General features: G+C 42.0%; 1 protein-coding gene across 4 annotated transcripts in view; it reads left to right on the forward strand.

The window, feature by feature from the left end:
• DNAH11 (dynein axonemal heavy chain 11) overlaps positions 1 to 24,322 on the forward strand; it is a 146,555-nt gene that overhangs the window by 36,622 nt on the left and 85,611 nt on the right. For all 4 annotated transcript variants that reach the window (XM_081881816.1, XM_081881818.1, XM_081881817.1 and 1 more), the window contains 13 exons: positions 210 to 434; positions 5,086 to 5,177; positions 7,177 to 7,303; positions 7,442 to 7,591; positions 8,980 to 9,213; positions 10,305 to 10,436; positions 13,349 to 13,509; positions 15,402 to 15,558; positions 17,070 to 17,215; positions 18,801 to 18,917; positions 20,385 to 20,523; positions 22,484 to 22,576; positions 23,233 to 23,427. In XM_081881816.1, coding sequence (XP_081737942.1) covers positions 210 to 434; positions 5,086 to 5,177; positions 7,177 to 7,303; positions 7,442 to 7,591; positions 8,980 to 9,213; positions 10,305 to 10,436; positions 13,349 to 13,509; positions 15,402 to 15,558; positions 17,070 to 17,215; positions 18,801 to 18,917; positions 20,385 to 20,523; positions 22,484 to 22,576; positions 23,233 to 23,427 — 1,968 coding nt within the window. The remainder of the gene's footprint in view (positions 1 to 209; positions 435 to 5,085; positions 5,178 to 7,176; positions 7,304 to 7,441; positions 7,592 to 8,979; positions 9,214 to 10,304; positions 10,437 to 13,348; positions 13,510 to 15,401; positions 15,559 to 17,069; positions 17,216 to 18,800; positions 18,918 to 20,384; positions 20,524 to 22,483; positions 22,577 to 23,232; positions 23,428 to 24,322) is intronic.

Here is a 24,322-nt window from a genome sequence, read left to right on the forward strand (position 1 = left end):
GGTCTCTCTCTTTTTTTCCTAGATAGTATGGAATCATTTAATAATATGCTGTCCATTTGCAAGGTTTGAAAATGTCGTTTGCTGTGATTTACTGTAATAATAGCTTGCACAAGATTTTTTTTGTAAAACTTTCGTAGCTATGACTCCTATGCCTGTTAAGTAATTTTATTTATCCTTTAATTTTATTCCCACTCTTCTTTTTTTTCAAGGTTCAGCTGCAAATAATTCTACAAAGTAAATATGTTGAGTATTTCATTGAGCAAGTCTTAGGCTGGCAAAAAAAGCTGAATGTGGCAGATGCCGTCATTTTCATTTGGATGGAAGTTCAACGTACATGGTCTCATCTTGAAAGCATTTTCATTGGCTCAGATGATATCAGAGACCAGCTTCCTGAAGATTCGAAGCGATTTGATGGCATTGATGCAGATTTCAAGGTTAATGAGGAATATCATGATTCAAATCAACCATTCCATTGTCCCCTTTTCTTTTTAGCAAAAACATTGACTTACAATCTTATATGTCAATGAAATCTCAATATCCAGCTCCCAGGATTGGATGTGTAATATATATGAAATCTTTCTATACCGCTCTTCAAATATGTGGTACTCCTATGCATTCTTGGATCAGAATTACCCAGTTACTGGTGTTGGTGTGTGGAAGGAGGTGGAATGTTTGGAGGCAGCGATCTCTCACACTGTCACTTGACTGCTCTAAATAATATATTACAAGCTAAGATAAATGTATGTTGGCTGGATCCCTCCAATCTTAGCTGGTGCCTCTGCCCAGTTTCCTGCAATCTCTCTGCTCCTTCTCAGTCAACCATGCCACAGACCAACCCTTCCAGTAGGGTCTTCACCATCTCCCCCCCCCCCAGTTTAGGGGAGCCTTTTGGGTGACCTAAACTATAAGAAGAAACAGCTTTCTTGAGCATGACTTTCATCTGCAGATTTAGGGTTGCCATACACCCTCTTTTTCCAAGGCACAACCTCTTTTTCAGGGGTATAATTTCTGTCTGGGAATTTTTTAAAAATTTGCCAAAATTTTCGTTTCTCCCTTCCTGCCAGGCTGCCGCCTCCTCCTAGCGGTGCCTCCTCCACTTGAGCCTCCTTTGCCGGTACAGCTCAGCCCTGCTCAGGGACCAGCACACACCGCCTGCCATCTCCTCTCACCCTCTGCCTCTTTCTCTCCTGGTCCCTGTTTGTATAATAATCCTATATATATATTTCTCAACTTCTATTGCCTACATACAGTAAAGTAAAGGTAAAGGGACCCCTGGCCACTAGCTCCAGTCGTGACCGACTCTGGGGTTGCGGCGCTCATCTCGCTTTATTGGCCGAGGGAGCCGGTGTAGAGCTTCTGGGTCATGTGGCCAGCATAACTAAGCCGCTTCTGGCGAACCAGAGCAGTGCACGGAAACGCCGTTTACCTTCCCGCCAGAGCAGTACCTATTTATCTACTTGCACTTTGATGTGCTTTCGAACTGCTAGGTTGGCAGGAGCAGGGACCGAGCAACAGGAGCTCACCCCATTGCGGGGATTCGAACCGCCAACCTTCTGCTCGGCAAGTCCTAGGCTCTGTGGTTTAACCCACAGCGCCACCCACGTCCCTTCCTACATATAGTGTTGTTGTTTAGTCGTTTAGTCGTGTCCGACTCCTCGTGACCCCATGGACCAGAGCACGCCAGGCAATCCTGTCTTCCACTGCCTCCTACAGTTTGGTCAGACTCATGTTTGTAGCTTCAAGCACACTGCCCAACCATCTCGTCCTCTGTCGTCCCCTTCTCCTTGTGCCCTCAATCTTTCCCAACATCAGGGTCTTTTCCAGGGAGTCTTCTCTTCTCATGAGGTGGCCAAAGTATTGGAGCCTCAGCTTCAGGATCTGTCCTTCCAGTGAGCATTCAGGCCTGATTTCCTTAAGAATGGATTGGTTTGATCTTCTTGCAATCCGTGGGACTCTCAAGAGTCTCCTCCAGCACCATAATTCAAAAGCATCAATTCTTCGGCGATCAGCCTTCTTTATGGTCCAGCTCTCACTTCCATACATCACTACCAGGAAAACCATGGCTTTAACTATACAGACCTTTGTTGGTAAGGTGATGTTTCTGCTTTTTAAGATGCTGTCTAGGTTTGCCATCGCCTTTCTCCCAAGGAGCAGGCGTCTCTTAATTTCGTGGCTGCTGTCACCATCTGCAGTAATTATGGAGCCCAAGAAAGTAAAATCTCTCACTGCCTCCATTTCTTCCCCTTCTATTTGCCAGGAGGTGATGGGCCCTGTGGCCATTATCTTCGTTTTTTTGATGTTGAGCTTCAGACCATATTTTGCACTCTCCTCTTTCATCCTCATTAAAAGGTTCTTTAATTCCTCCTCACTTTCTGCCATCAAGGTTATGTCATCTGCATATCTGAAGTTGCTGATATTTCTTCTGGTAATCTTAATTCCGGCTAGGGATTCATCCAGCCCAGCCTTTCGCATGATGAATTCTGCATATAAGTTAAATATGCAGGGAGACAAAATACAGCCTTGTCGTACTCCTTTCCTAATTTTGAACCAGTCAGTTGTTCCATATCCAGTTCTAACTGTAGCTTCTTGTCCCACATAGAGATTTCTCAGGAGACAGATGAGGTGATCAGGCACTCCCATTTCTTTAAGAACTTGCCATAGTTTGCTGTGTTCAGCACAGTCAAAGGCTTTTGCATAGTCAATGAAGCAGAAATAGATGTCTTTCTGGAACTCTCTAGCTTTCTCCATAATCCAGCGCATGTTTGCAATTTGGTCTCTGGTTCCTCTGCCCCTTCGAAATCCAGCTTGCACTTCTGGGAGTTCTCGGTCCACATACTGCTTAAGCCTGCCTTGTAGAATTTTAAGCATAACCTTGCTAGCGTGTGAAATGAGTGCAATTGTGCGGTAGTTGGAGCATTCTTTGGCACTGCCCTTCTTTGGGATTGGGATGTAGACTGATCTTTTCCAATCCTCTGGCCACTGCTGAGTTTTCCAAATTTGCTGGCATATTGAGTGTAGCACCTTAACAGCATCATCGTTTAAAATTTTAAATAGTTCAGCTGGAATATCATCACTTCCACGGGCCTTGTTATTTGCAGTGCTTTCTAAGGCCCATTTGTCTTCACTCTCCAGGATGTCTGGCTCAAGGTCAGCAACCACACTACCTGGGGTGTACGAGACATCCATATCTTTCTGGTATAATTCCTCTGTGTATTCTTGCCATCTGTTCTTGATGTCTTCTGCTTCTGTTAGGTCCTTTCCACTTTTGTCTTTTATTATGGTAATCTTTGTACGAAATGTTCCTTTCATATCTCCAATTTTCTTGAACAGATCTCTGGTTTTTCCCATTCTATTGTTTTCCTCTATTTCTTTGCATTGCTCGTTTAAGAAGGCCTTCTTATCTCTCCTTGCTATTTTTTGGAAATCTGCATTCAATTTCCTGTACCTTTCACTATCTCCCTCGCATTTGCTTGCCTTCTCTCCCCCGCTATTTGTAAGGCCTCGTTGGACAGCCACTTTGCTTTCTTGCATTTCCTTTTCATTGGGATGGTTTTAGTTGCTGCCTCCTGTATAATGTTATGAGCCTCCATCCATAGTTCTTCAGGCACTCTGTCCACCAAATCTAAATCCTTAAACCTGTTCCTCACTTCCACTGTGTATTCATAAGGGATTTGACTTAGATTGTATCTTACCGGCCCAGTGGTTTTTCCTACTTTCTTCAGTTTAAGCTTGAATTTTGCTATAAGAAGCTGATGATCTGAGCCACAGGCAGCTCCAGGTCTTGTTTTTGCTGACTGTATAGAGCTTCTCCATCTTTGGCTGCAGAGAATATAATCAATCTGATTTCGATGCTGCCTATCTGGTGATGTCCACGTGTAGAGTCGTCTCTTGTGTTGTTGGAAAAGTGTGTTTGTGATGACCAGCTTGTTCTCTTGGCAGAACTCTATTAGCCTTTGCCCTGCTTCATTTTGAACTCCAAGGCCAAACTTGCCAGTTGTTCCTTTTATCTCTCGACTCCCTACTTTAGCATTCCAATCCCCTATAGTGAGAAGAACACCCTTCTTTGGTGTCATTTCTATAAGGTGTTGTAAGTCTTCATAGAATTGGTCAATTTCAGCTTCTTCTGCACCAGTAGTTGGTGCATAAACTTGGATTACTGTGATGTTAAAAGGTCTGCCTTGGATTCGTATTGAGATCATTCTGTCATTTTTGAGATTGCATCCCAGTACAGCTTTTGCCACTCTTTTGTTGACTATGAGGGCCACTCCATTTCTTTTACGGGATTCTTGCCCACAGTAGTAGATATGATGGTCATCCGAACTGAATTCGCCCATTCCCGTCCATTTTAGCTCACTGATGCCCAGGATGTCAATATTTATTATTGCCATCTCCTTTTTGACCACATCCAACTTACCAAGGTTCATGGTTCTTACATTCCAGGTTCCTATGCAATAGTTTTCTTTACAGCATTGGACTTTCCTTTCGCTTCTAGGCATATCCGCAACTGAGCGTCCTTTCGGCTTTGGCCCAGCCACTTCATCAGCTCTGAATCTACTTGTACTTGTCCTCTGCTCTTCCTCAGTAGCATGTTGGATGCCTTCCGACCTGAGGGGCTCATCTTCCAGCGTCATAACTTTTATATGCCTGTTGCCTTTGTCCATGGAGTTTTCTTGGCAGGGATACTAGAGTGGCTTGCTGGTTCCTGCTCCAGGTGGATCACGTTTGGTCAAAACTCTCCACTATGACCTGTCCATCTTGGGTGGCCCTGCACAGCATAGCTCATAGCTTCTCTGAGTTATTCAAGCCCCTTCGCCATGGCAAGGCAGTGATCCATGAAGGGGCCTACATATAGTAGGGGTATTTATACATATACTAGGGGTATTTAAAATGAGAGTCGTCATAGTGATCCATTGTTAAAAGTAGAAGTTGGCAAATGTGTCCTTTTTTTTGCCCTTCAAAATATGGCACACCTAGGATAACTGCTTGTGAAAATGTGAATGAACCATTTTTTGTCTTAACAAAAATTATAAGGAAAGGCTTGTGAGCATTAAATATTGAAATGATTATTTCTGCACCTATACCCAGGAATTAATGAATGACTCAGCAAATACAAAAAATGTATTGGAAGCAACAACCAAGCCCAATTTATACGAAAAGCTTGAGGATTTGCAACGCAGGTAAAACTGAGCTAATTGTTTTCTCTAATATATTCCAGTATACAGTAATCACAGCAAAGGATTGTTCGAGAGATGGTCTGTATAGTTTGCTTTGGAATTCATCCTGTTTTAGATTATTTTTTAAAAATTAAACATGCATTTATAATGCTTAACAATATTAAGCAGTGTGCTACAAACAGTGATGGAACAATAATCTGAAAGAAAAATAATACTGGCTAACTGCTGACCTTTAATTGTGAATGGAAAACTACAGTTGTATTCATTCCCCAGCAAATAGTTTTTTGGTTTTAAGGTTTTGAAAATTGAGGTTTGCATTAGATTCGACGGCGCATTAGATTCATGTAAATACAGTATTTATATGCTGGTGTTTGATAAGACCAGTTTTTCAAACTTGTTTAAATGTGCATTTTAATGACCCTAATTATGTTATTTGGGCATTTGAATTCAGCATTCCTAATTAGGAACACCACAAAGTCTGAACAAACAGCATTCCATTAATTAGCAGTAAGAGCAATTCTAGACTCTAGTTGGATGTGGCAGGTTTGTTCATGTTAACAGATGTATACAGAACTGCCCAATCTACTGAAGTAAATGGAGAAGCCAGCAGGAGCTATGTGTACTCATCAAAGCAAGTGATAGGGGAGAAAATTCTGTTCAGCTTGCATTTAAAGGTGAACCTATCTAATTAGCACTTTCTGAAATAATATATGAAGCTAAACAACTGTCTTTCAAAACTTCACACTTTTCTGAATTTTGCAGCGCAGCTATCCAGCCAAGAAATTAGTACGAAAAGCATATAGCAGTGTAAAGTATATGAAAATAACATACAAGAAGGCAATATATAAATGCTGCCTGGTTCAAAACACTCCTTTTTCAGTAAGGTGGTAGCCAAGCAGTTACAGGTATTCCTGAAAGATACAAGTTACAAAAGATACAAATTACCAGGATCCATTTCAATCTGTGTTTGGGGTGCAGTTTGGAGACTGAATTGGTCTCTGTTGCCCTTAAGGATTGACAGCAGGACAGGGGGAGTGTGACTCTGCTTCTGCTTCTTAATCTCTTTGCAACTTTTGATACCATGGTATTGTCCTGGGCAAGTTTTTTGGGATTGGTGTTGGGGCATTGTTTTACAGTGCTTTTGCTCCTACCTAGGGGGTTGTGTCCAAAGAGTAGCACTGGGAGACAGTTTCAGCTCCATGGTCTGTGTGCTATGGCGTACTCAAGGTACAACCTTGTTCCCACTGTGGTTTAACATCTGCATGAAGCCAATTTGGGTCCAGGATCCCTTTAATTCCTGTTTGATATTTGGAGGAGTCACTGTTAATGGTCCCCCATTATGGAATTTCCTGAAGTCAGATAGGTTCCTTCCCTACTAAACTTCTGGCATCTGCTGAAGTCTTCTTTATTCAAGCAGGCATTTTAGTGTAGTTTGATTTTATGGTTTTAACAAATCTTTATTTTTCTGTAATGTAAACTGCTTAGAGAATCTTGTTGTTAAGTGGTGTACAAATTGTTTAAATAAATAAATAAAAGTATGGGCTGTTTTCAATTGCAGTTGTATTATGTATTTTTTCTTGTGGCACAGTTGAACGCTGACGAACATTCATATTGCTATGCTGAAGGCAAGCGATTTAAGGTTGCAGTCAGTAGTGGTGCTGGGACAGGAAGGGCAATGATGAAGGGCATGGAGCACGTGCACCATCAGAAACTGTTGGGTGCTCTTGCCAGCATATTTAAATCTCGTTGCCACCCATCCCCTCCCAGTATGCAGAACTGACTCCGCCAGAGGGAGGCAAGGCTCCACTACCCCCCCCGCCACTGGCTGCAGTGCTGTACATACTTAGTGGGACTTCTGAGTAGATAAGCATAAAAAGGAATGCTACTGTCCTTGAAAACCAGCTTACATACATACATACATACATACATACATGTTTTGATGCAAAAAGTGCCATAGATAATTAAATGTGAATATCCGAAATGTTCCCCTTTTCATTTTCAGGCTTTCTCTTTGTGAAAAAGCTCTCGCTGAATACTTGGAAACCAAGCGCTTAGCTTTTCCTCGGTTCTATTTCGTTTCATCTGCTGATCTGCTTGACATTCTCTCAAAAGGAGCACAGCCAAAACAGGTGAAGTTTCTTGTAATCGTGTTTAAAGCATTATCTGCAAAGAAATGCGATAGCTGAAAGTGAAAGAGAAGGTGATTAAAATCTGAGCAAAGCTGGGGTGACTGAGTTCCTTAATTGTATGCTGCTGTTTGAATGCAGGTGACTTGTCATCTTATTAAACTTTTTGACAACACTGCTGATCTTAAATTTCAAGATGACAAAGAGCAGTCCAGCAATATTGCCCTAGGAATGTACAGCAAAGAAAAGGAATATGTCCCATTCACTGCTGAATTCAAGTGTGGTGGCCAGGTATGTTGATTTTTTTGATGGCAAAACTATACCTATCTGCTAAAATTGGAGGAAATGTGGAAGTAAATTGGGGTGGAAACATTCATAATGCTTTGCCAGAGAAGGGTGATTGGAAGCTGCAATATTGTACAGAATTCAATAGGACTTACTTTTGAGTAGACTTTCATAAGGTGGTGCTATAAGAGTACTCGAAACATATTTCTGATGAGGCATGAATATATATACATAATGAAATTTTGCCTCCATAAATTCTTTTGCTTTTTTAAAAACAACAACAACAACAACCCTCTTATCTACCACCTGGTATTAAAAAACATGAAGTTACAAGGGAAAACAATAAGTCTGTTGGGTATTGAAATGTTTAACAATGTAATTATGCATCTTTGCAACAAACTTTTCAAAACAACTCTCCCCCTCCCAAATCATACACACGTGGGTAGATCATTTCCTTTTTTAAGGCAGGTAGGATGCTTTAAAATAATAATAATAAGCCAACTAATCCGAAGGAGAAATTCAACGTCTCGCTATTGTGATTGTTCTATTTGTGCAAGTATGTCTGCTTAATAAACCCAGGACTACCCTGGAGAGGGCCACTGGACTAGTATTTGAGAATGCAGTGGTGGTAACAACCCCAGTCTTTTTCACTGTCGGCACTGCAACATAAGAAGCATGATTATGAGCTGTAACATGTGCAGCTGGCTTCACAGTAAGTCTTGGCTTGTCCATTCATTTTCTGCCTTGCTTCAACATCTGCAGCTCTCCGGAATACCAAGGAGTTGAACAGGCACCAACAGTGCTGGAGAGAGCACCCATAAGCAATTTTTTCGCTGGCCTCTTGCATCTCTTCATAATGTCTCAGCAGAATTATAAGCAATGTCCAACAGAAATATTGCTGCGCTCAGGTGGCTGTTGGGATGGAATGGAAAAACTGCGTGCAAGTCGTTTGTTTTGTAATGTTCATCTAGGATACCGTATACCTTGGGTTGCTTTAAATGCAGGGGCAAACCATGGTTTGCTGCTTTGTGAGTGAGACCTCACATGCTCTCCCATTACCCTCCACATGGGCATTCCGATTCCTTTCCTTTCCTTCTGATTTAGTGACAAACCTCAATTGGTTGTTACTTGCTTGGTTTACATACATTTGGAAGTGGCAGAGAGAATTGGAGCACATGAGGGAAGGAGGGGTGGGGAGAGGGAATATATGGACACCAGACATTCCCACAATTCAAACTGTGTTAATTCTGAATTGGCCCAGTACGTTGACTACAGGCTAATTTGGGTCTCATTGTAATCAGTGGGGCAAGTTTGGCACGACTTCCAAGGGACGAGTCCACCTAAATTAGTCTGCCCCCAAACCTAATGTCTGCACTGGTTTTTTTTTCCAAAAGGTGGAAACCTGGTTAAAACGCCTTGAAGAAGTCATGTGTGAAACAGTGCGTCATCACATCACAGAAGCTGTAGCTGTCTATGAGGAAAAGCCCAGAGACCAGTGGATCTTTGACTATCCTGCACAAGTAGCACTCACTGGCTCTCAAATCTGGTGGACAACTGATGTGGGAATAGCATTTGACAGGCTGGAAGAAGGGTTTGAAACAGCCTTGAAGGATTATCATAAGAAACAAGTATTGATAGATTCCTTATTTATGTAACAGTCAAGCCATATGTAAAACAGAGCTAGTTTACAAAGCTTGCAACTAGGGGCGAAGGAAGGCTCTCCGGCACCTGGTGTGGTGTGTCGAGGGGCAGGGCAAACCGTCTGGCGCCGCATGCGCGGCACCACTCCGCACTGTGCACGTGCAGCGCCGCTACATACTGGTGGCAGGGCAAGCTGCAGGGAGGGCGATTCTCCACGCGCTGTGGCATTGGGGGCGGGGCAGGTTTGTCGCCCCCCCTCCCCGGGATAGCACCTGGGGTAGACCACTGCCCCCTTCCTCCGCCACTGCTTGCAACATCAAGTTGGTAAACCTGAACTTTACTGCTTTAGGTTGCAGGTGCACGTGTAGAATGTTGCTTGTTTGAATGCTTCCACAAAGCACAGAGTCTTCCTTCATATAGGAAAGTGACATGTCAAGGAAAGGCCAGTTTTTGCTGTTTTCCTTGGCTTGGAGTAATATTGCAAAATTCAGTTCCCCTTTCTATGCAAGCTGGAAGTGGCACAGTCCTGCAAAAACCTTATGACTCAGTTCTTGCCTATTGTGTTAGCGGGTGTTAAGACAAATGAAATATGTCTGTAGGAGTGATTTAGCTCCTACAGTGTTTAGTGTTAAACAATGCCCTGTCAAGCTGTATTTATTGGCTACTCACTTTTATCTGTCATAAAAGAAGCATTTCCTTTGCCTGTTCATAGATAAGATTGTTTCTGTGTCTTTGCAAACACACCACAAAAAGTTTTGGGCACCTTACAGACTAACAAATTTTATTATGCTTAATAGCCAATGTGTAGTTTTCACAGGCTTGTATTACAGCAAGAATGAATATAAACGAAGGGAATAAAAGCATTTGTTTGACTGCAGTACCCGTTACTAGCATTGTCTAAGCTAGTGCATGTACTGCATATACATGTTTTGCATATGAGGGGCTCATACCTCTTTGCTATACAGCAAAATTGCTACAGCAGTTGAATTAACTAATTGCATACAATAAACCAACAAGAGGTGCTTAAGGCTAGTGGAGTTCCATTCAATAACATTTCTTTCCTTGTGCCTTTTTCAAGATCACTCAGCTAAATGCTCTTATCTCTCTATTGTTGGGAGAGCTGTCATCAAGTGACAGACAGAAGATCATGACTATTTGCACAATAGATGTTCATGCAAGAGATGTGGTAGCAAAGCTTGTTGCTCAGAAGGTAAAGTTAAATCTCCATCTTGTCTTCCATACCTAGGTCCAAGGACTGGTTCATACTACTTTATTTTACATGTTTGTTTGTTTGTTTCATTTTTCATTTTCTCTACTGCAGTCCTAAATGTGTCCCAAATATACTTTTTTTGAAGTAAAACTCATCCTAGTGGTGCAGCAATAAAACTGCTAGCACATTTGCAAAGCTAAACTGGGTCCAGTTTTGGATGAGGGACTGCATGTTGAGATTTCTGCATTGTGGGGGATTGGACTAGATGACTCTTGGGGTCCCTTCCAGCTCTGCGATTTTATGAAATAAATGAGTAAATGCTTCCCAGAGGATCAGGTTATTAACTGTCATGCATGCAGGGTGATCCGAAATATGTTTACTGACGTTAACCTCACTTAGTCTTCTGTGACTAAGGCTGCAACACAAACTATAGCTGAATGCTATGTGCATTAGCCTATAATTACAATGAGCAATGCCAAGTCATGAGCTTTGGGCTCATCTGCTCATCTCCTCTAGCTGCAACATAGCTGGAAGGAGGAGGTTGGCAGCATCCACTTATTTTGAACCAGAGTTCCTTTTTACATTTGAATGACAGGAATACTATGGTTTGTTATCAAGGCAAGTTCATGAATCATGGTTTGATCGTAGCCTCTTTTTGAATAAGCCAATATTTAACTATTTATTCATTGGATAAATTTATGTACCACTCATATTGCATAGTTATCTGGATGGTTTACAAACCAAAGTAAAACTAGAATAGCAAACAAAAAAGTAGAAGCAATAAAACAATTATAAATAATACAAACAGAAAAAATGGTATATAAAAAAAAAAACATTGGGAGAGCAGCTAAATATTGAGTAAGAAGAATGTGAGTGTTTGGAACATTTTGGGCACTTTTTTGGGGGGCACTTTTAAAAATTGAATGCTCACTGCACTGCACCAGGTTAGCCAAACTTTGGCAGTCATTCTCATATGGGCCATGTTCCCTGCATATTCCATAACTCAACAACAAATCATGGGTTGTGCAGGTTAATTTGCAGAGATTCTCATGTGCATTTGTTGCTGAAGGTGAGGGTATGTAGACAAGGGCATTAACTCAACACTGAATTTAGAAGAGGAATACAGGGCATAGCTGTCCCCCTGTTAAAACACATCCAGGAAATTGCTACTAGGACAAAACAACAAACACCTCTTCCTGAGTTCTTTTTTCTTATAAAATCAGATTGGGATGATGGGAACGGTGGTTATGTAGTTTCTCCCACAAATAAGATGTGTATCAGTGAGGTTCTCTGACATAGGACATTCAGTCTACTCAGGCCTTTTCTGGTGTGAGGAGAAAGCCTTAGGATCATTTATTTCCCTGAAATGTCACTTCTTCAGGTGTCATATATCTCCCCCGGGGAGGAGGGCTCAGAACCACTTGTTTATCATCTCTGAAGCCATGGGGGCCTTGGAGCAGGCAGCAGAGAACAATGTAGGAACAGGAACCAGTAAAACTGGAGTTTTGAGCTCCTGCTTTGTCACATCTCCTTGGCACCAGTTTGTTGGTGCAGAACAGCTGGGTGTCTTTGAAGCTATTTGATGAGGAAAGGAACTGCTTTCAGAAGTTTTGCTCATGGGTTGTGAACCATACATGAGTAGGGAATGAGACTGGCAGCTAGGTAAAGGTAAAGGTAAAGGTAAAGGTAAAGGTAAATGTACCCCTGCCCGTACGGGCCAGTCTTGACAGACTCTAGGGTTGTGCGCCCATCTCACTCAAGAGGCCGGGGGCCAGCGCTGTCCGGAGACACTTCCGGGTCATGTGGCCAGCGTGACAAAGCTGCATCTGATGAGCCAGAGCAGCACACGGAAACGCCGTTTACCTTCCCGCCAGTAAGCAGTCCCTATTTATCTACTTGCACCTGGGGGTGCTTTCGAACTGCTAGGTTGGCAGGCGCTGGGACCGAGCAACGGGAGCGCACCCCGCCGCGGGGATTCAAACCGCCGACCTTTCGATCGGCAAGCCCTAGGCGCTGAGGCTTTTACCCACAGCGCCACCCGCGCAGCTAGCACCACCCTAGTAACCCTATGTTGAACATGGATGTCTCAAGTGGGGAAGCCTAAGTGCATAGGTTGGAACCTTGTATATATGTGTGCATAGAGCTCTTATGTGCTTGACACGTGGATGTCAGGGGATGGGCCATGAGCAAAACTTTTAAAAGGTCTGTTCAGACAAACCACTGATGCTTCTGTTTTGTGGTAAGTCTATGGGTAAGCACTTGCATAGCTTGTGGGCTCCACCTGGTTAGATGGTTTCAGCTTCCCTCCACTGGAGAATGAGAGAAAGGGGATAGTGGAACCATAAGTAGACTTTACTATCTGCAATTGAGAAAAAAATTATTTGTGTGCCAAAGGCAGGCACCAGCCCTACATCACCTGCCTGTGACACAAAGGGCTCTGTTTCCACTGATATTTTAGAGACAGTACTGTACAGTAGGAGATTAAAAGGGCAGGTGAGAAACAAATGAGACATCAAATATATACTGGTAATTGTTTCATGGAGCCCAGGGGATATTATTAAGGAAATATGAAATACAAAATTGAGTCATATCAAATCCCCAGAGTTGGTTTCTTGTAAAAGGTGAAAGAGATCTTGGCAGAAGAAGTTGTAATGTCTGCTGCAACAAAAGCCTCCATTAAACAGATCTTACATTACGCTTGCCTCTGTATGGTGCGGAAATGCCCAAGAGTGCATATAATCCCTTATAATTACCAGTATGAGGGATGTTGCTTGGGAAAGACTGGGGATGAGGCGTGAAAATGAGTGATGACAGTTTTGACATTTTGGCATGTCTGTTTTCTTTCATCTTTTAACACCCTCGGCATAGTATTTGTGCAATGGAGATGTGGTTATTTGTTTTTGTTTTTTTAGGTCACCAGTTCCCAAGCTTTTGCTTGGCTGTCACAACTGCGCCATAGATGGGATTGGGCCCAAAAACACTGCTTTGCCAACATATGTGATGCTCAGTTCCAGTACTACTATGAGTATTTGGGAAATACCCCTCGACTGGTTATTACACCTTTAACTGACAGGTAAAATCTGCTTTGGCTAATAGTGGGCTACCTCGACTTGATCCGTCTTGTAGAATGCGAAGGCTAAACATGAAATGAGCTGTCATTCTCCCCTGTGAGGAATCCTTAACATTGCAAATGGGACATTTTGACAAAAACAGTCACATTGTAAAGTAAAATAATTGCGTTGGGAATAAAAGGTATCCCCCATATAATCTGAACAGTTATGTGTTGTGTTGCATGACAAGGACCTAAGAATGGTTCTTACACCTAAGAATGGTTGGACAAGACCTCCTAGAGTTTTCTTTTTACCCCCAGTGGGATTTTCCCCTATTGGCAGGAAATCGCAGCTTTCTTGTATTATAGCTCCATAGTCACAAGGTTGCCATCCTTTCTGAGTGCATGGGCATGTTTGGAATTTTGAGAGAGTGCCATGGGCACTGGCCTCTCTGGTTGCTTCTCACACGTAACCTCCCCACACCAGACAGAAAGAGGCAGAGAACACGCAGGCAAGGACATGTGTTCTTGCGCACCCACATTCTTTAGAGTCTAGGTAAAAGTTGTATCCCTTGGAGTGAAAAAGGATTTTATTGAATTTGCATGACTTTAAGGCTTACATTGGGAGTAGACTGCACAAATAAAAATCAAATACCTGGTGTTTGCCAGCAACATAGTGCTCTGATTCTGAGCTGGAGTGGGAAGTAGCCGAGGATGAGGAACTAGCTGCTGTAGCTGGCCTTGTCATCTCAGCATCTGCAGAGGGGTGGCTGTTCAATGCAATTGGGACTTCTAAATGATTGGGGGTTCTGATCACATGGCACACCTAAATGTGAGCGGCTGTTCACATGTGATTGCTCCTTTGCACATGTGGGGGTCTGCTTCCTATCTGCTCTTTGAGTCCCTTCTTATAAATGATGTGTAAAGGAAGATTACCCAATATATAGATGTGTAATGGAGGGTTTTGAAATATATTGGCATTGTCTTTGGTCCTCTTTCAACACTAATTAAACACATTTTTATTTTCCCAGGCTTTTAGTAGGGACTGATGGGATATATTTTGCCAGATTCTGTGTACCTATTATGGTGCTATTGCCGAATAAGTATTTCCTATATCTTGATGCAATTTTTTTGCAGGCTACTTTCTGTTGTGTTTTACTGTAGATTGCTTTAATTTCGTTTTAGCTTTTAACATTGTTACCTGCTCTAGGATCATGAAAATGATGGGCAAAATGTAACGAATAAAATGAAATGTTTTATCATCTGGCATCTGCTTATTTGTAAGCCACTTTTCCACAAGAAGTAGCTCACAACATAGCAAATGAACAGTAAGCATAACCATTCAAAACATATTAGACACAGTCATACATAATCATAATATCAGGAAGCTCAAAAAATCAATCCATACAACATTGTGTAAAACAATAAAAGCAAGCTAACCTAATATAAAAGCTTAAATTAAGCAACATTGTATAAAGCAGTATGAAGAAGGAAACATAATTAAATAATTGAAGCTAAACATGAGGGGAGGGGAAATTCTGGGTTTGTTTTTGTTCTTATTTTTATTATATATTTTGTGTTTTTTTATATTGTATTTTTATTTTGTAAACTGCCCTGAAATCTACAAATGAAGGGTGGTATACAAATTTAACAACAACAACAATAATAATACAAAAATAAAAATTGTGTTATTGTTAAACAACAGAGCACTTAAACAAGAGGCAGCCCCTCTAGGTACTTGATGATAGAATAGGAGGATATAAATATTCAACAACAACAACAGTTTATAATAATGATACCCTTACTGCAAGTTTATCAGCTATAATGTCCCTGCATTTTTGTGGATTAGGAATGTCAGCCACTAAAGTAATAGGCTGTTGGCGTGTTAATAGTAACTGTGCTTTTGCTTGTTAAAGGTGTTACATCACTCTTACGCAGTCCCTTAATCTAACAATGAGTGGAGCTCCTGCAGGTCCAGCTGGGACAGGCAAAACGGAGACAACTAAGGATTTGGGCCATGCGCTTGGGATGATGGTCTATGTCTTCAACTGTTCTGAACAGATGGATTACAAGGTGCTGAGCCCATATTGAGGGGATGCTGTATGAGGGAAGACTGTCATGATAAGTGTGTTGCTATGCACACAGAGACTTTTGCATCCCTTTTTGTAGCCACTGTTGATGGAATGACCGCTCGCCACATCAAATGGGGGGTGCCTTTTACATGGTCGCACGCAGCTCCCCGGATCCCAGTGTGGCTTCCGGTAGTATGGGCTGGCTTCGCTCTCCCCAGGCTGGATACCTGGAGGTCTTTGCCTACCTCAGCCAATTGCCCAATCCCGCCTGGGGAGGCGTTGCCAGGGGATCAGCCAGGTTAGGGGAGGGACTGGCCTGCCCACACAACTAAAGGTGAATCTTACCTACGAAGACTCCACTTGTCCATGCAAAGCTGCAACACCAAATATCAAAATGTGCAGAGCAGATTTTGTTCCCATGTCCTGAGAGCACGCAGTCCTATGAGAATTGTTTGGAATTTTATTTCTATGTTGGCAAAGCCCTTAGTTACCGTACATCAGCTCCTAAGGGGCAAGGGTTATACAGGCCGCCCCTGCTAACTAGCTGGCTAGGCAATCTACCTCTACAGTCCTAGGCTCCGACCCGGATAGTTGGAGCAACAGCATTACCACACCCTTACCAGCTTATTTAAACTCACTTATCTGACACAGTATGGACAAGTGCCCTATGATTCCTTCTGAGTTTTAAGCCCCTGCTTGTGCATGGAGACAGACGGATATGGGAGATTCCAAAGGCATGACTCTCTCTTGGACTGACACAGTCTCTTCCACCTCTGAGATGCCCTGCAATTCTCTTTCTGCCTCCTTTCCCCCGTCTCTGGCTGCCTGGTCTCTTCCCCTTGACTCTTCCACCATGCCTGGCACCTGCCTCATGGGTGGCACAGAACCCCACAAACTTCTGACCCTTGATCCTCTGGATCAACCTCCTGCCCTCTGCCTGCACATCACCCCTCTCCTCAAACTTCTTCTTGCCCCTGACATCCCATTGCAGCATTGTCCCCAACTGCAGCTTATCTCCATAGGAATGAAACCCACAAATTGGGGGCAGGGAGAGAATAGGTGCATCAAGGTTGCCTTTTCTTCTCCTCTCTTTTACATGGATATTGCTGTGATTCCTTTTAACAACTCAGTAAAAAGGGGGTGAATTCATTTGTGTTCAGGAAAATCAAGGCACACCATTGGAACGTGTGTCCCCTGAATTACGTCCCAAATTGCAAACTATTTGCTTCTTCCTGTAGAACAAAGCCAGTTCCTATATGCACAGTTCAATGCCATCTTCTGCATAATGCTGTGATTTCTTGTATGCACTAGACAGAATAACCAGGCAACCAGTATAGATAAATTAGATGGAGGTTTAATAATACAGGGTTTTGTGATTAATTAGTTGTATATCACTCATTTACATGGGCAGCTTATAAATGCAACAAATGATTAACTGTTGCTTTACGTATAAGAAAAAAAACTTTACATTTTCATAAAGAAATCTGAATTTTATACATTTATTTATTATAGTCCATTGGAAACATCTATAAAGGCTTGGCCCAGACAGGTGCTTGGGGCTGCTTTGACGAATTCAACCGAATTTCAGTAGAAGTTCTTTCCGTTGTGGCTGTGCAAGTAAAGACTATCCATGATGCCATAAGAAATAAGAAAAAGCAGTGAGTATATTAATAGATACATCTTTCAAAATTGTTTAATGTATTCAATGTAATTTGAAGATGATGCAGCATATGAAGAAACCACCCACTGGTGCGAACTTACACATCCTCTTTGAAAAGGCATTTGCATTTGTGTCTGTCAGTCTATATTTCTGTCTATCTAGAATGAGGATAATTTGCTGCTGTTTTATTGGGTTTTTTTTTAATCCTGTGTATCAGTTGTGACAGCCTGCTAAGCCTAATTCTTCTGATTTATTTATTATATTTGGTAATAAAAAATGGATTCGGAGAAATTGAACTTGCACCTGGGAGGTTTAGTCTCGCATGTGCCATATACAGATTATGTGGCCTGGGACAAGGCACTATTTCTTGGCCTTGGTTTCCGCTGTGTAAAATAGAAATATTTCATACCTCCGTAACAACAATTATGAAGCATTTTTTCACAGTTGAAATGCAGTTGAAGTCGTGGAGCAACAAGTGCAATGATTGCACATCATGTGATATTAGTTGGAAATCGGATCCAGAAATCTGACTGGCATATGATGCGGTGTATTTGTTAGTTATGAATTTCATTTTTATGAATTTTGGGTTGTTTATTAATTCAATCTGTTTTGCTTAGCTATTCAGTGGGAAATATATAGACCTATTTAGCATTTTTAACCGTTAACACTTCATGTTGGGATAGATCCATAGTGAGCTAGTCACACAAGCTAGGCTGCAGATCTACTCATGATCTGTGCTGATGGAAGGGGCTATGATTCAGCAGACATCCTTGTCCGTTAACCTATGCCAACCTCCACCGCAGAGACCTCTTCTGCAGAAAATACCATTGTCAAATGCTGTAATTCAAATCAGGGAGCCTGGGTGTGTGTGGGAGAAGTGGAGCAGGGTCAATTATGGATCTGCCAGATCCTATACAGGTCTAGCTCCTGGAGAGGAGTCTGATCTGAACCTTTCTGCTATGCCAGCATGGAGCTGGCACCAGAAAAGAATGGGGGTATGAATTTACTTCCCTACCATCTGCCCTGGCAGGTCTATGCGACATCTCTGTCGCTCTGTTTCACCTACCTGCTCCCCAGCTAGGCATAGGTTTGCTCTGCTTGTTACAACTAACTTAAATTTCATGGATTTCACTGGGGTGAACATGTGACCTAAAGGTCTGGACTCAACCCATTGTTTAGTTATTGTTTGATACTGTTGTATGGAATGCTGAAAAGAAGTGAAATCAAACTACTTTAGGCATTCTGAAAGGTTTAGGCCTACCCTGTCCAGTATGAAACAGCGTTCCTCCCATAGCATAGCATTAGTACATTTTATTTTCATTTGGAATGTTTTGAAAGTCACCTCAGTTTCAAAATAAGTTCTGCTATGCAATACCAGAGTGGGGTAAGTGAGCAGCGAAGCACAAGGCCCAAATCATCTTGGGTATTCAGAACCAGCTGTGTGAATTTGGGTCCCTGCCACACTCTGTGTGTGTGTGTGTGTGTGTGTGTGTGTGTTTGAGAGGGAAATGGAGTCAAAGAGAATTGCTTAAATCCCAACCAATTTCAGCCACTTCTTTCCTTGTATTGTGCAATTGATGCAGATTTTTATTCCTTGGAGAAAACATTTCACTGAAAGCATCGGTTGGAATATTTATTACTATGAACCCAGGTTATGCAGGCCGAACAGAATTACCTGAAAATCTCAAAGCTCTTTTCAGGCAAGTATGCTGCAGATTCACATTCTGAATACTTATGCCACCTAATGTCAGTTGTTTGATTTGCACTTGACTTGTTGCACGATGATTGTGTGAAAGAGTTTTCCAAAGTTGCAGTATTGATAGCTTAACCAAGGGAGACAAATTCTTTCCGTATCTTTGCTAAGTGTGCAGTAGAAGAAGTTGTTCTGTGAAAAATCTAGTTGCAATACAAAAATAAATGAGTTATGATGAAAACCTAAAACTAACTGAATTCTCTTAAACCACTGAACAGTATCTCCCTATTACTAAAAAAAAAAAAAGGCCCACAACTCATTTATTATGATGCAGGACAAAGAGCTAGTCACAAGTTCCTTGCCTTCCTGGGCAGCAGGAGGACTTACCACATTCCTTCCTGAATGTCTCTTTTACCCCAAACAAGAAAAAAACTTTATAAGTTCCCAGCTTTCCATTCCGTGGACAGACTTTTGGTTTCTTGTTTCAGATCTTTAAAAAACGGCCTATGAGATCAACAGTTCAGACAGTCCTGTACATTGTAACTGCCTTAATATGTCTCTTCCATGCCTGGTACTGACTTATTTTCAATGACCTTTCACTGGATCAAGGTGGGGAACCACTTTTAGCTTGAGGGACACATTTCCTTGTAGGCAGGAAGCGCTCCAGGGGCTTGCATGCCATTGGTGGGCTTGGCTAGAAGCAAAAATGGTCAAAGCAACAGATGTGGCCAACTTTACAAAGGAAGTCACATTCCAGCCATGCAAAATTCGGAGGTTTCTATAAACACACTACAAGCAAGAGGTATTGTCCCAGTTCAAAGACACATTTCAGCCAAGCAAAAATACTCAAGAGCATGGCTTGGGAAGAGCCCCAAGGTCCAGGTAGGCTTGGCGGGTCACATTTGGCCCCCAGATCTGAGGTGTCCCCCCGCCACTGGATAACCTACTGTTCCAAAAGCATCTGTGTTATGTGCTTAATGCAGTATTTTAATTAGCTATTTGGTCTCACATCACGAAACTAATAAACTATTATTTTACACACACTCTAATTAGAACTATGGGGAACGGTATCATTTTGCCAGAATTCCATTCTGGGAAAAATCAAGTTGAAACTGATGGTTTGTCTAGTCTTGCTTTTTACCAACATAAAGGGCCATCTTGCAGATTCCCTGTAACAGCATCTTAGATTTTCGTGATTTGTCTATAGGGGACTTGCAAAGCCTACCCTGTCAGTTGATTCCTTTGAAATAGCACTGGTAGGAAATGCTAATAATTGCCAACGAGTAATTAGCCATATTTTTTTTTGCTTTGAAAGTGCTTGTTAGCAATGAGTGACACACATAATTGTGACTCTCTTGAGCTCTGCTAAAATGTTTGTAGACATCACTGTCTTGAATTTAGGTGAGATGGGCATTTGTTATTCTCACAATGTTTAAATACTAATCCCTGTCTTTGGTTCTTACACTTTTTTTAGACCCTGTGCAATGGTTGTCCCTGACATTGAACTAATTTGTGAAATTATGCTGGTTGCTGAGGGGTTTGTTGATGCACGCTTGTTAGCCAGGAAGTTTATTACCTTGTATACTCTCTGTAGAGAACTTCTCTCTAAACAGGTAAGGGAGCTCTTTTGGACCTTGAGATTTCTCCCATGCTAATCAAATGGTATTGTGCTACAATATAAACTTGCAAAATAAAATGTAGGATGCTTTTAGGATGCTTTTGAAAGCAAAAAAAATCCTCGAGCTATTCACAGTATCTGAGAAAGCACACATTATCTGCAATATATCACATCTACATGCATTGGGGGCCCCATAAAATTATTTATGTTCTCCCAGTAAAGCCCTGTAGCCTACAACAGATGAAGCAGAACAGATGGAATTAAATGAAAAGGGAATTGCTTACCTTTTCATATGTACAACTTTGTCATGTCTGTTGAATATTGATTTAGTTTGGCTTTATTCATTTATTTCAGCATTATTGGAAACAATTGAAATGGTTGCTGTGTTGGTGTTTTGTTTTGGACAATGTAATGTTTGCTTGGTTCTGATTACTGTAATCAATCTTTTAGTCTGTAAGCATTCTTCTAGTCTGTAAGCATTCTAATGTTCCAAAGGAAAGACTTGCCTATATAATCCTATTAAATATTTTTTTACATTCTAATCTCTTAAATTGTTTATTTGGAAGTAATCTTCATTGATTTTCAGTGAAACTTGATTTCAAGTATATTACAAGTAATCTCTTTTTCATTTGCTGGATTGCTACAAAAACATGAGTCTCTTTGAGATTGGCACATGTTGCGAGCCAGGTTATGTATGGCCTCTGCCCATTGCTTACCACAGTGAATCCTCAAAGCATTGAGGACAATGGTCTATCAGAGGCCCATGAGCCCAAGGGGTCTGCTCCAAGAACACATTGTTGCTGGTGTGATTTGAGATTAGTAGCCATGAGTTCTCTGGGAACCTGAAAGCACAACATCAGGGGTAAAAGGTGAGGTTGGTAACACTAGAATATTCTGGGAAGAATATTCACTGGGAAGAGTGAAAAGCAGGATATAGACACAGGTGAAAGAAAAAACAAGATGGGTTCTGAAAGCAAGGAGCAACTCAAAAGAGAAGGAGCTAATAAAAAGGTTCAGGCAAAGAAACAGCAATTATTTGAGGAGCCCTAATCCTAACCTGTAACAATCTTACTAATGAATTAATATTATGGTCACAGATCAATAAAATTGATACAAACAGGATGAAATACATAATACAGTCGTACCTTGGATCCTGACATCTTGCGAGTCAAACACTTTGGCTCCCAAACGCCACAAACTCGGAAGTGACTGTTCCGGTTTGCAAACTATTTTTGGAAGCCAAACTTCTGACTGGGCTTCCATGACTTCTGATTGGCTGCAGGAGCTTCCTGCAGCCAATCAGAAGCCACGCCTTGGTTTCCGAACATTTTGGAAGTCGAACAGACTTCCAGAATGGATTCCGTTTGACTTCCAAGGTACGACTGTAATAATGCGTACGTACAGATTTACCCTACCAAGACAACAGTTCCCTAGTCAAGCACAACTGTGCCCAACAAAGCAGTCCTATAGTGAGAGTGGCAGTGGTGGGGAACAGAATCCATGGCAGAGCAAGAATAGGATCCACTTTAGATGGACTGTGGTGGCATTCTGTGACACCCCCCAGCCATCTTCCCAGGGAGCACAGGATTGCTTCCAAAGAGTAATGCCCCAGGGAGGGTGTCCTCACAAACCGGAGGCACAGTGCGACTTTGTTGAGGCTCTTCAGGTCTCTCCCCCCACTTCTGGGTTTCTGATACTTCACGCATGCACAGATGCACATGACATGAACACACGTAAATGTGTTCATGGGATGCCTGTATATGGATTTGGAGACTTTGACGGAATATTCTCATTTTTAGAATTTTTTCTCACCCCACCATAGGCAACACTCATAATATCATCAAAAAGAAAAGCTTGTCAGAGCAACTTCGGTTCCCAGATTTTGAGAATTTATTTATTTAGCCATGTTTCACAGGTGAGCAGTTAACCTTTCCCCCCTTATATCTTCACCACAGGATCATTATGACTGGGGCCTTCGTGCTGTTAAGTCTGTTTTGGTAGTTGCCGGCTCACTGAAGCGAGGAGACAAGGCTAGACCTGAAGATCAGGTATGCATAGTAGCACAGATTGGTGCTTCATAAACATAATGTTGGAATAGCTTTTCCCACAGTTTGATTCTAATTACAAAATTACCTCTTTAGAGCAGGAGTAAGAAACATTATTTTCTGCTAAAGGCCACATTTCCTTAGGGGTAATTTGTCATGCTAGCTGTGGGCAGAAATGGAGCCCAAAGTGGGTTGCAGTGTTGCATAGCACGCTTCCTCTGTCTGTCTGTCTCTGCTATCCCATCTCCCTCAATCTCTGTGATTCCTCCGTCTATTTTGTCTCTTTCCTTTCACCACCCACATTAACATAGTTTCCCTTTTCCTTCTTCCATTGCTCCTCTCGTTCCCATTCCCACCCCCCTCCCACCTTCATTCCCCCCCCCCCCCGGATTGCCTCCATCCTGGAGCACACACAAAACTGAAAATGAAAAGTGATGCGCAGAGGGGTGGTGTGCAGAGCAAGACTGGCCCAGTAATGGTCCAGAGGGCATTAGGCTGTGGGCTGAGGGTTCTTCACCACTGCTTTTAATGGATGTCCATATTTGTTCTTTACTCAGAGGAACGAATGCTTCTTCAACTCTGTTACTACAAAAACGTATTTTCTGTTGATTGAAAGCTCTTGCAGGTGTGATAACGTGTGGTTGACTGTCCTTTTCCAGGTACTTATGCGGGCCTTAAGGGACTTCAACTTGCCCAAGATAGTGACAGATGATATCCCCATTTTCATGGGCTTAATCAGTGACCTGTTTCCGGCTCTGGATGTTCCAAGGAAAAGGGACTTGCAATTTGAACAGATGGTTAAACAGTCTACCCTGGAGCTTCGCTTGCAGCCTGAGGAGAGCTTTATTCTCAAAGTAAAATAATCCATTGCCTCTAATTACACCCCTTAAGAATTTCAATCAAAAAATAATTGCAGACAGGTTGTGTTGAATGTGAAGGTTATGCTTGTGTACAATGATAGCATTCCTATTGTGTCCTGAAAGTGGTGGTATTTCAGTAATACTCCTGTACACTTGCAGGCCAATGTTATAAGTAAAGATTTGGGTTTCTGAAATAATATGTAGGAGCTACTGGTCCTGTCTAGTCATGAAAATGCTTCCTTCCCTCAATGCCAAATTTCCTTAATTTGCTCAAATTTTTGTCAGTGACCAGTGGTTATTAATAGTAGGTTTTCATTCTTCACATAGTACTGAATTTGAGGTGCTGGCGTTGACATTTGTTTTGCTATGTTCCTTTATTCAATCAAAATAGAAGAGAAAGATAGATTAATCTTTGTAGTGTAGGAGAGTTCTGTGTGGAACTTTTTTTTCCATATCTGCATTCAAATTGTGCCTCCCAAGATTTTAAACGCAGCAGCTACACTTGCTTGCCTTTAGAGAAGATGGGTGACTTAGTATGAGGCTCACTGTGAATCACAGAAGCAGAAAAAGCCATCGCAGCCCATCTCATGTGGCTCCAACTCTCGTGTTCGCAGACGGGCCATTAGAAACAGCAGTCATTATATGATTTAGAAGTCAAACTTGGAGATCTAAGGCCACTGTTGTTTCTCATTTGTGGACTCATTTTGGAGATCTAAGGCCACTGTTGTTTCTCATTTGTGAATGAGGGAATTCAGACTAAGATTGAAGCTGTCCTCAGTGGGATGTTTGGTGAGAAGAAGCAGAGACCTGTGCTGCCAGCCTTATGCTCCAATGAAAGAGTCTGCTTGGATCAGCCCAAGCCACAGTTTTGCATGTGCGGGTGGCGCTG

This window comes from Podarcis erhardii (assembly GCF_964252035.2).
Source record: "Podarcis erhardii genome assembly, chromosome: 12".
Lineage (NCBI taxonomy): Eukaryota > Metazoa > Chordata > Lepidosauria > Squamata > Lacertidae > Podarcis > Podarcis erhardii.